This window comes from Echinops telfairi, unplaced genomic scaffold (assembly GCF_000313985.2).
Source record: "Echinops telfairi isolate 266 unplaced genomic scaffold, ASM31398v2 ScPeMD7_7469;HRSCAF=8507_1, whole genome shotgun sequence".
NCBI lineage: Eukaryota > Metazoa > Chordata > Mammalia > Afrosoricida > Tenrecidae > Echinops > Echinops telfairi.
In genome coordinates, this window is record NW_022111373.1 from 43,161,793 (window position 1) to 43,173,958 (window position 12,166).

Here is a 12,166-nt window from a genome sequence, read left to right on the forward strand (position 1 = left end):
TTAATACTAAACCTATAAATAAATGCAAAATAGATCTATTTCCCTATATTTACATATGTACATGCCTCTATTTAGACCTTTATAAATGCCCTTTGCCTCCTAGTTCGTTCCTCCATTTCCTTTTACTTTTCTCTTGTCCCACTATTACAAGCATATTTTTTTCATCATATTTTGAGATCCACAGTTGTACGACCACTGACCATGAACCATAAGTAACATAACTTTATGTATCCCTTTTATTTTTATGGTTTAGGGCAACAATTTTATATTATCTAAACATTTTTTAGGATTTTACTTGTGGAACCTTGTAAAACACATAATCTATCTTAGAATTCAATTGCATTGTAATAGCACACGGAAATCCAAGAAATTTCTAAATTAAAATATTCAAACTTACATAGTTCCAGATGTAGTTGGTACAATTGGTATATCTTCGGCTTCTAAGGGTATTGACCAGGGGATATGAAACTGTGGAGCAAGCTCTCGCATTACAGTATTGCTTAAGAAGCAAGCAAGTAAATAAAGAAATTAAAAATCAGTTCATTTTAAGTAAAACTGGTACACAACAGTAAATAATCACAAAGATTACAATTACATCATTAAAAAAAAATGAATCCTGATTAAAAAAAAAATTAAATCAGTTCTAAATTCGTGCATCAAAAAACACTACTGAAAACATACAAATTAACAATTATTTGCTTAAAATTTAAAAATATAAATCTTATTGAATTTGAGAAATCATAATAATTATATCATATTTAATTACATACATTCTCAAATCTAAATGTGCCTCCTCTGTGTAATCACTGTTCCTTTTCTTCACAGTTTAAACATTAATAAAGCTAACTAGACAGTCTGTTCATTTTCTTTTAAATGCTCTACATTTAATTTTTAAAAATAATTTTATTGGCACAATCTACATATCATACAATTTAATAGTGCAATCACAACAAGAAGAGTTCTATCATCATTACCACAATTTTAGAATCATGCCCATTTTAAACAAATTTGTCTGTAAAATATTTTATTAACACAACAATGGAAACATCTAAGTGTTTTTTGTATTGTCAAATTTCGCACGTACTACTGTTGGAATTCTTTGCAATTTCACTTTAAGAACAAGTTCCCTAGCTTTGAAGCATACTATTAAAAGTTAATTCCAATTATGAAGTAACATCCTGACTCATGGGTCCCCAAACTTATTTGGCCTACCACTCCCTTTACAGAAAAAAATATTACTCAGAGCCCACCTGCCAATTAACTTGCACTATACCCTTAGTCCAGGATACAATGTGGGTATCTGCTTTTTTTAGGTAATTCCAGTACCTTCCAGGAGACAGTATCACCCACTGTGGGAAACACTGTACTCTTAAACTTTTAAGTTTCTGGTGGTTTTGCCATATATTCTTTGAAATCATTAAAAACATATTTATTGACTTGCTAGTTTTCTGGGCCAAGATATAGGAGACTGTGTCAAAGAATATAAAAGTGCATCTCTGTATGCAATTATTTTATATTCATTTGATAATCTTATGAGATTATCTAAAAGTAAGACATACTAGCAGAAACAATGCTCTCAAGAATATTCAATTAAAAAAATTTTTTAGTCTATTTATTTCATGAATAGTTCATTTAATTCCAGGAACAGCATTAAATCTTTTCAGTTATAAATATACAGCAAGAACTACAAGAACAAAGTTCTGTATTCAATGAATGAGCCATTTTGATCCATATTACCATATTACAGCATTTCTCAATATACAAAGTTAAAATACCTTTAACCTTTCATCTACATACTGATCATAAATTAAACTGCATTTGAAAGCTCACAATATAATCCAGCAGCTGGAATAGTCTTTGGAGATACTAGTTTATGAATACTGGTATTTACTCTAGATCTGGTTTCTGAATTACTAGCATGCATTAGTCGTAACTAAAGGGGAAAGAAAAATAAAGGAAAAAAAATCTTACCCAAGTATTTTTGCACAATCATCATAATACTTCATGGAATTTTTCACAAAACTGAAGCCATTGACATCACACACATATGACTGTCCATTGGCCCGCAACAAATCAAAGCCACAAACTGTTTGCTTATGAAAATAAATGATAAACTATATATAATTTTGAATCATTAAGATGAACAATTTTCCCATCTTACTAGTATATATAAAATTTTAGCAATACTGAAGAGTATATTAAAGTGTATTGGTGTATTTCACAGTTAAGTATAAAATGATAGCAATTAATTATCTGTAACTCGACTGCTTTATGGATACATTATACATATCACATAATTACATAAGTTCTTTACCATCAATCAGATAAAGAATAATGTTTATGGGACTAGAAAAGGCAGAAAAGAATTACATCAAAGAGTCCTGAAAATAAAAGTGACTTAAACAAAAATAAGCATATGGTTTTCTGAGTAATTAAAAATAAGAATTTTTCCCACATTAGCAGAATGTACATCATTTTACAAGAAAAAACACAAAGGAGGGAAGGGAAAAGGAAACAAGAAAGAAAACAGTGAGACAGGGCGGGGGAGAGGGGGAGGGAGGGGGAAAAATGAGCAAACGATACTGAGGGCTAAAGTAGAGGGCAAATGTCTTGAGATTGATGAGGGCAACAGGTGTACATAGGTGCTTGACTCAATGGATGTATGTATGGACTGTGATAAGAATTGTACGAGCCCTCCATAAAATAATTTTAAAAAATAATAATGAGGGCAACAAATGTACAAATGTGCTTTATACAATTGATGTATGTATGGATTGTGATGAGTTGGATGAGCCCCCAATAAAATGACTTAAAAAAAAAAAAGGAGTGAGAAAATGTCAGTTAAAGCCTCAAGAAAATAAGCAATTAGCCCCATGAAACATTTAAGCACTAAAAACCACATACTTGTGAGAATCTACAAGAAATGTATTTGTGGAGAACAAAGTAACTTAGAGGTATCAATTTCATGCTTTCAGAAGTTTTCTGGTCTTCTCTACTTAATGCTCAAACCATCACATATCATCAATATATTATAATTTTACATCATGTTTTTAAAAAATATACTGCACTAAATAATTAAAATTGTTTATCTAAAGCTAATGTATCCACAAGCTAATATTCCTTTCATAAAACAAACTAAATGTGAGGGGGCTTAAAATTCATGGAAAAACTTTATTACCTTAAAATTCTATTTTTCCACAAACTTTTGAAGCCCCTTATATTGTTCAGACAGACTCTATGTTAAAGTTCTAAAAAAGTGAAATTTTCCTTATTAAATGCAGGTGGTACTACTGATATTTAAATCTTTACTTTATAAGATAGAGCAAGATAAAAGCCTCACAATAAAGATTAATTGAAATACAAAAATTAAAAAGGCTGTTTTATTTTAAATTCTTAAATATGCCACTAAACACTGATTAGCCTGCTTTTAACTGTTATCCTTAGAAATTTTAATTTTTTTCCATAAATTCACATGGTTCTGTTGTCTATCACAGAAATATAGAGAAATAACAAATTCACTATGGTTTTATTATCAGCATGTCAAATATAACATTAAAAATGCATGAACTGTTTATATGTGTCAATTAGTTTCTCAGCTTAAACAAGTAAATCCTTTGGAAAGGATTGTGACCTTTGCAAAGTAGACTGCGAAGCCCTTTGGTTAGTACCAACCTAACAATTAGGACCTGAGCACTCAAATTATTTGTGCCACCCAGGGGCTCCTTTCTTAGCTTATTTATCCAGTTATAAACCCAAGCAGCTTATCCACAAAGGCGAAAACTGGAATTCCTTTTACAAGGGTCTGTACAACCTGTACAGGAGCTCTCGTGACCCAGTGCATCGGGCTGCTAACTGCAAGGTCAGCCATTTCAAAGGGTCATTATGAGTCAGAATGGACTACATGGCAGTGAGTTTAGGTTTGGTATAGCCAGGTGGTACAATGGTTATGTTAAAGACCTTGGCCACTAAGCAAACAGTTGGTAATTAAAACACACCAACTGCTTCATGGGAAAGACGTGTGAGACGAGTTCCAAGGAGATTACAGCCATGGAACCCTTATGGTGCAGTACTTCTGCCACACATAAAGTCACCAGGAGTTGGAGTCTACCACTTCTCTGTCAGTTTGTCATACTGCAAGTGGCTTGGGTGCTGCTGTGCTACTGGAATTTATGTCACTGGCATTTCAAATGCATGCAGGGTCATCCAAAGTAAACCGGTTTCAGTGGAACTTGCAGACTAAGAACAAACTATGAAAAAGGAGTCTGCTGACCACTTCAAAGGAAGTAGCCACTGAAAACCTAAAATATAGCATGAAAACAATGCCAGATATTAAAGGCCTAATGAATGGAAGCAGAACATTGTCAGAGATAGTGCTGCAGGCACTCTAAATTGTGACCGATGAGGAGCGGCTTCTCAAAGTAGAGTTGTCCACAGTGAGGTGAATGGAATAAAGCCTGTGGCAGTGGAGCCTTCGGGATGTTCATTTGCTGAAGAGGTACAATTCAAAGGGAGAAGAAACAGCATCAAAGATCTAATTACTAGAATTCTGAAGTATGAATTTAGGAAGATTGAAATTAGTCAAAAAAATGAAATGGAATGAAAAAACATAGATATCTGAGGCATACTTAGGGAACGCTGGTAGTGTAGGGATTACAGGTTAAGCTGCGAACTGCAAGGTCTGCAGTTTGAAACCACCTGCCATTCCATGGGAGAAACACAGGGCTTTCTACTCCTAATAAAGAGTTACAGTTTCATAAACTCACAGGGGAAGTTCCACCTTGTCTTATAGGGTCACAATGATTCAGCATTGACATAGCAGTGAGTTTGTTGGGCAGCATCACTAACCTGAAATTGATTGGTATTGGCCATTTTTAATCAGAAAATCATATGGCTTACTATTCTAGGAATGACACAGTCAAAAGGAATGGCCTTGCATTCATTGTAAAAAGGACATTTCAAGATCTATCTTGATGTACAATGCTGTGATAGGATTATATCAGTTCGCTTTCAAGGAAATCCAATCAATACTACTATTACTCAAATTTATTCATCAACCACAAAAGTTACCAACGACTTTAGTCTGAAATATATTGATAAGATATATTGATAATGACAGGTGTTTGAAATGCAAAAATTAGAAACTAAGAGGAAGGAACAGGAGTTGGAAAATCTGGACCTGGTAATAGAAACAAAGCTGGAGATCGCATGACAGACTTTTGCAAGACCAAAGACTTAGCTAATACCCCTGTTGAGCAACACCATACAGATGTATTTCTCCAGATGGACTACATAGAAATCCAACTGACAACATCTGTGAGAAGAGAGAATGGTGAAGAGCTCAATGTTAGCACCTAAAATCAGGCCAAAGGGTGACTAGGGAACAGACCATCAATTGCTCATGTAGCAGTTTAAGTCAAAGCTAAAGAAAGTGAAAACAAGTCTGCAAGAACCAAAATATGACCTTGAGTCTATTCCACCTGAATGTCAAGAAAATCTCAAAAACAGATGTAATGCATTGAACACTAATAGAAGAAATGAAGAGCTATGGGAGGACATCAAGATTATTCATGAACAAAGCAAAAAGTCATTAAAAATATAAGAAAGGAAGAAAATATCTAAGTGATGTCAGAAGAGACACTGAAACTTGCTCTTGACCACAGAATAGCTAAAGCAAATGGAAGAAAAGATGAAGGCCAAGAGCTCAACAGAAAATTTCAAATAGCAACTCAAGAAGACAAAGCCAAGTATTATAATGAAATGTGTAAAGATCTAAAGTTAGAAAACCAAAAAGGAAGAAACACTCAGTCTTTACTAAAAGAACTACAGATAAAATTCAAGCTTTGAGGTGAAATATTAAAAGATTTTATGGGCAAAATATTGTATGATGCAGGAAGCATCAAAAGAAGATGGAAAGAACAGACAAAATCTCTGTACCAAAAAGAACTCGTTGGCATTCAACCATTTTAGGAGCTAGCAGATGAGCAAGAACCAGTAATACTAAAGGCAGAAGTCCAAGCTGCACTGCAAGTATTGGTCAAAAATGAGGCTCCAGGAATAGATGCAATGCCAACTGAAATGTTTCAACAAGCTGCTGAAGCACTTACTGGTCTATACCAGGATGTTTGCAAGAAAACTAGTTGGCCAATTAACTGGAAAAGATCCATATTTGTGCCATTCCTAAGAAAGATGAACCAACAAAGTGCTCAAATTATAAAACATCATTGATATCACATGCAAGTAAAATTTTTCTGAAGATTATCCAACAATGGTTGCAGCAGTAGAATGACAGGGACCTGCCAGAGGTACAGGCTAGATCCAGAAGAGGACATCAAACGAGAACTATCACTGCTGATGTCAGAGGGATCTGGGCTCACAACAGAGGATTTTTACTTGTTTTGTTGACTATGCCCATATTCAACTGTGGATAATAACAAAGTACGGGTAGCCTTGAGAAAAATGGGAATTCCAAAACATTTCATTGTGTTCACACAGAACTTGTGCATGGATTAAGAGGCAGCTGTGTTAACTGAACAAGGGAAAAACTGCACGGTTTAAAATTAGGAAAGGTGTGCTTCAGGGCTATATCCTCTCACCATACTTCTTCGATCTGTATGCAGAGATAATCATTAGAGAAGCTGGACTGTATTAAGAACCCAGTATCAGGATTGGAAGAATTAACAACCTGCAATATGCAGATGACATAACCTTGGTTGCCAAAAGTGAGGAGAATTTTAAGCACTAGCTGATGAAGATCAAAGATTGCAGCCTTCAGTATGAGTTACAACTCAATGTAACGAAGACCAAAATCCTCACAACTAGACAAAATAGATACCAACATAACGGAGGAAAAACTGAAGTTAACAAAGATTTTGACTTGTATGGAGTCAGTCAAAGCTCATGGAAATACCAGTCAAGAGATCAAAAGACAAGTTGCATTAGGTAAATCCGCTGTACAAGACCTCTTTAGAGTATTGAAAAGTAAGGCTGTAACTTTCAGGATAAAGGTATGCCTAAGCCAAGCCATAGTATTTTCCATTGCCTCATATGCATGTGAAAATTACGACACTAAATAAGAAAGTACAATGGACTGCCAACGTGATAGACAAATCTGCCTTGGAGGAAGTACAGTCAGAGTACAGCCAGAGCACTGCTCCAAGGCAAGGAAAGGATGGTGAGATTTCATCTTACTTACTTTGGTCATGTTTTCAGGAGAGACCAGTCCCTAGCTAAAGACATCATAAAGCTTGGTAAAGCTGACGGGAAGCAAAAGAGAGGAAATCCGTCAATGAGATGGACGGATACTGGCTATACCAATGGGCTCAAATGTAGGAAGAATTGGGAGGACAGTGCAGGACCGGGCAGTGTCTCTCTGTTGTGCACAGGGTCACTATAGGTTGGAACCGACTCCAGGGCACCAAACAACATGAGCTAGAACTGACTTGAGGGCAAGAAGATTTTTATATTGTCCATATAAATATCTTTACCTTAAACGCAAGGCAGACTTTCCAAGCAATTAATTTCTCTCTTGCATTGAGAATAACAGGGTATCTGACTTCTTTTCCTTCACTATCTCGTTCCACTTTGCCATCAAGTGCTGGAGATTTTCGAGCTTCAGCATGGGCATAATCTGGACCCACTGTATAAACCTTTATGAATAATTAAAACACACAAATCAACACCATCAGTCAATTTTCTCTTGAATCAATAAAAAATACTTCAGGATCCAGATTATTGAATAGACACATCTCTGTTTTATGTATCAGGTATTTTAATGTACTGGAAGGTTACAAATAACTTGGTCATATTACAAAGTGAGGTTCGATCCTCTATAAAAAAAACATTTTACTGAGTATTATAAAGGAATACTAGGATGTAGATGTTGTAATTTCATTTCATTTTAACATAAAATATGATTAACTATAAAACATTATAGATCGTAATAACTGCTATCTTAATTATCTACAGCTGCTATAAAAGCAATACCGTAAGTAGATTGCTCTAACAATATTTTCTCATAGATTAAAAGGCTAGTCGCCATATTTAGGGGCCAGCTCTAGAAGAAGACTGTCAGCTCTGGGGAATGGTCCTTGGCTCCTTGCAATAATTGTGGGCTTGGCATCCCTTGGAGGTCCCCAGTTATTTGGGTATGAGTCTTCTCCAAAGTCTAGGAGGGTGTCAGCACAAGGAACTAGTTCCAAAGGAAGTGTTCTGCTCCTGGGTTTTCTTTCTGGGTGGTATTCAGGGTCCTCCCTGCTTGCTTTTCTCCCCTTTTATTCCTTATAAAAGGTGATGCAAACTACAAACCCAGGAAAAATCCCTTAACATCAAATCAGCGCTAAGACTTGATTAAGCGTGCTGCATCGAACCCTAATCCATCCCTTTACAGCTGATTGGCTGATCACAAGAGATTACATCATTAAGATTGATTACAATATTAAACAATCACCAAATAAAAATTATGGCATAGAAAGTTGTCATATATTTGGGGAGACACAATTCACTCAATGACATTACACCAAAAAAAGTTAAGAAAAAAAAAATATGCTCTTGCCACATGGCAAAATATCTTCATCCTATCATATCATCCCAAAAGTCTTAAATCAATTCCAAGTCCAAATTCTATCTTGAGACAAAAATTCCTTTTGACCTGTGCCTCTAGAATACAAGTTACCTGTTTCTAATGTATAATAGGGGAACAGGCACAAGGTAGACATTTCTGCCCAAATGGCTGCTAGCTCTAGGAAAAAGCTGTTTCTCACTGTTGGTTCTAGGGGAATGTTCTTTGTCTCCTTTCATTATCTATGAGCTTGATGGTCCTTGGCAATCTCCGTGTCTTGGCATTTATCTGTCCAGAGGTCCAGAAGGTTCTCAGCTCAAGGATCCTGAGTCTAAATGACAAATTCCATTCTAATCTCTTTTCTCTTGATTGTACTTAGGTTCCCCTCTCACTCACTTCTCTCTCTTTTTAACTCTTATCCAATATAAAAGATGATGCAGGCCATGCTCCAAAGAAACTCCCTTGATGTGACTTGAGTAAGGGGGTACTATACCACCTTAATATCTCTATTGGTGCAATGGCCCTGCCAACTTGACACCTATTTTTGAGGGATACAATTCAATTTCTAAGCAGGAGAAGGACAGAATATGAACCCGAAGGCAGAAAGAAGGGAAATTTAGCACAATAAGAGCTAATAAATACAAAGGCATGAGGCAGCATGATTTATTCAAATAATATAAAGTTAATTTGATAGTTTATGCTGTACAAAATGATGTTTGTAATACAGACAATTAGCTAGACTGAAATATCTTGTATGCCAGGCTTATAAATTTGGGTATTATCTTGTTGATAAAAACCCATGGAGAATTTTTAAGAAGTTCATAATCAGATCTACAGTGTATAAAGAATATTCTGGTTAGACAGAAATGAATTAAAGGTAAAATATTAACACAATTTAATATGATATTTTTATATCACAATACAGTTGTTTCAGATCCCAATACACAATTTGTACTAATCACTGTTGGAGAATTGTGGTGGCTAATCCAGCTCTGTCAAATGAATTATACTACTTAATGCCCTTTTAAGGATGAGTATACCTTGAAATAAATTTAGTTTATATATTTATAACAACATTTCAAGAAAATGTGTTTCCCTTGTAGTCCTGTGCTTTATTTAAGCATTTAGGACACTAACATACGGGTCCGTGAGCTGCAGACTGCCAAACGCATTCCCAGTATACAAAAGAAACTCACTCCTGGTCAAAGAGTGACAGAACAAAAATTCCATCAAACCATCTAAAGTGTCACTTCTTTCTGAGATCACTGGCATATTCAAAATACAAAATTAAAATATACTGTTAATCAATGTTACCTTAACATCAGTACCATCTGTAGGCATAAATTCTTCATATATATATGAGCCTGTTTTTCGTACATTGCTTTCTGGAGAATAGATACTACTTCTACTGCCAATCTGAAAGTAAAAGGTGTCCATTAAATATGTTTTCCTCATTTTTACAACATATCCCTTTTGCTATCTATTGCTGTTAAATAAATTCTGACTCATAGTAATCTCCTGTACCAGAGTAGAACTCTGCTGTTAAGAGTTTTCAAGTATATACAGTAACTGAAATACCTTGCTTTTACAATGTATATCAATTTCATAAATTTATCTCTAAATGTTATGAATTTATGATTACAAGATTTAATAAGTTTTATTAAGTACTTGATGGCTTTGATGGGCCAACAACAGTATTTACTAGGACTATAAAGATGTACCTTTCGAAAGAGTCTTTGACTTCCACCACCTGCAGACGTTGGATAATAAATGTAAACATTGTGATCTTCTGCACTAACTGGCTTTTCTACAAATGGTTTTTGGAAAACTTCTCCATTTACTTCAACATGATCTTCCCCTTCAATCAAATTGCACTCTATAAATCAAACATATTAGCAAGAAAAGTTACATCCTGCATAATAATAGGAGCCCTTATGGTGTAATGGTTACATGCTGGGCTGGGATCTGCATGGTCAGCTGTTTGATACCACCAGCAGTTACTCAGGAGAAAGACTGGGTTTCTACTCCTGTAAACAGTTACAGTCTTAGAAACCCATAGGGGAGGTCCACATGACTCAGCACTGTTTTGATGGCAGGGAGTGTGGTTTTGCTTTTATTGCTGTCTAGATAGACAAAAACTAGCTGATATTGAATTGACTGACTCAGAATACCCTAGTGTGTCAAAGTAGAACTACAGTATTTCAATACCTCCTGTTTGGGGAATAATCACCAGGCCTTTCTTCTATGGCACCTTTGCAGATTTAAACCTCCAACATTTCAGTTAGTAGCTAAGCTCGTTAACCATTTGCCCAGACCACACTATTGTTTAGAACTTAAAAAAAAAAATTAAACCAGAATAAATATTACAAAGAAAAGCGATCTTAATGAAATGATTTGATACTAAGTAAAATCATTTTTGCAAACAGTATATTAGGAACCACATTTGTTTTATGAAATCTTATCAATGTGTCATTTTGCTATACTGTGCTACAGAATTTGTTAGAGTGTTGCCATCTTCTGAAAAATATATGGATCTGTATCACAGCACACATGAATTTGTGTGTTTGAAAATAAATTTATGTGTTAGAAAAATGACCTATAAATAGAATAAGCAAACAATCTAATAAGAAAATTATTATTTTAGCTCTAGACCAAATAATAAATGTTCGATCTACATGGGTCTTTTAAAAAACTGAGAACCCTGCATATTGAACCACCTGGATTCAAAAGCCATGCTATCAAAGGAACAGCAGTAGAACTACGGGGCAGAGCATGAGACAGAATAGTGGACTTCCCAACCCATGGAGCAAGTAAAGCTAAGTGTGCTGTGAAGGAGGCTTACTTCTGGAATGGGGTGATTCTCTGGCTGACCAACAGAACTTGAGCTGAATTGCCTTCCAGCTGAGGCTTACAGCTGAGTAGTATGCCCTTTGGGTATTTACTGGCAACCAAGAAATGACTGTAACACTCGTGATGAGTGTTGCTCATCCTGAGCATCTATCCTGAGCATTTCTCACTTGCATTATAGCCCTTCACTTACTTAATAAACCCTTTTAACCACGAATTGTGTCAGTACCTTCTGTGTAGCCAATACAATGATTAGAACTTAAATATGAAAGTAGAAAATACTAGTTAAGACAACAGTTTCTAATATCAATAGATGAATCACCTGTTTATCCCTTTTCAATGCAAATGAACTGTGTACATTTAAATTCTTTATAATTCTCAGATCCAGTGTACAACAGAGAAAAGAGTAACTCCCAAATTATATTGTTTAAATAACTGCCTATTTACTGAACCTGGGGTATATTAGATATACAACCAAAGTGTTTTCACACACACAAAAAATTGGCACGCAACAGTTGTTTTAAGGTGGAAACACAGTCACCTTATCAATGAACTGTTGCAAGAATTTCAACCAAGGTTGAAAACATTGTTTATCTTGAACATGAAAACCTGTAACAAATTTAAATCAATTATATGAACTTGTTACTTGTAGTTTTCCCTTGTAAAGATTTATTTTATTTTATTGTATTTTTAAACATTTTATTAGGGGCTCATACAACTGTTATTGCAATCCATACACACATCAATTGTGTAAAGCGCATT

At 35.1% G+C, this 12,166-nt stretch overlaps 1 protein-coding gene across 15 annotated transcripts in view; it reads right to left on the bottom strand.

Moving 5' to 3' along the window:
- Positions 1-12,166, bottom strand: part of PPIP5K2 (diphosphoinositol pentakisphosphate kinase 2) — a 96,094-nt gene that overhangs the window by 63,580 nt on the left and 20,348 nt on the right. For all 15 annotated transcript variants that reach the window (XM_045285092.1, XM_013005661.2, XM_030888918.2 and 12 more), the window contains exons 6-10: positions 10,279-10,433; positions 9,872-9,973; positions 7,485-7,646; positions 1,972-2,093; positions 398-499 (exon numbers count right to left, since the gene is read on the bottom strand). In XM_045285092.1, the coding sequence (XP_045141027.1) occupies positions 398-499; positions 1,972-2,093; positions 7,485-7,646; positions 9,872-9,973; positions 10,279-10,433 (643 nt within the window). The remainder of the gene's footprint in view (positions 1-397; positions 500-1,971; positions 2,094-7,484; positions 7,647-9,871; positions 9,974-10,278; positions 10,434-12,166) is intronic.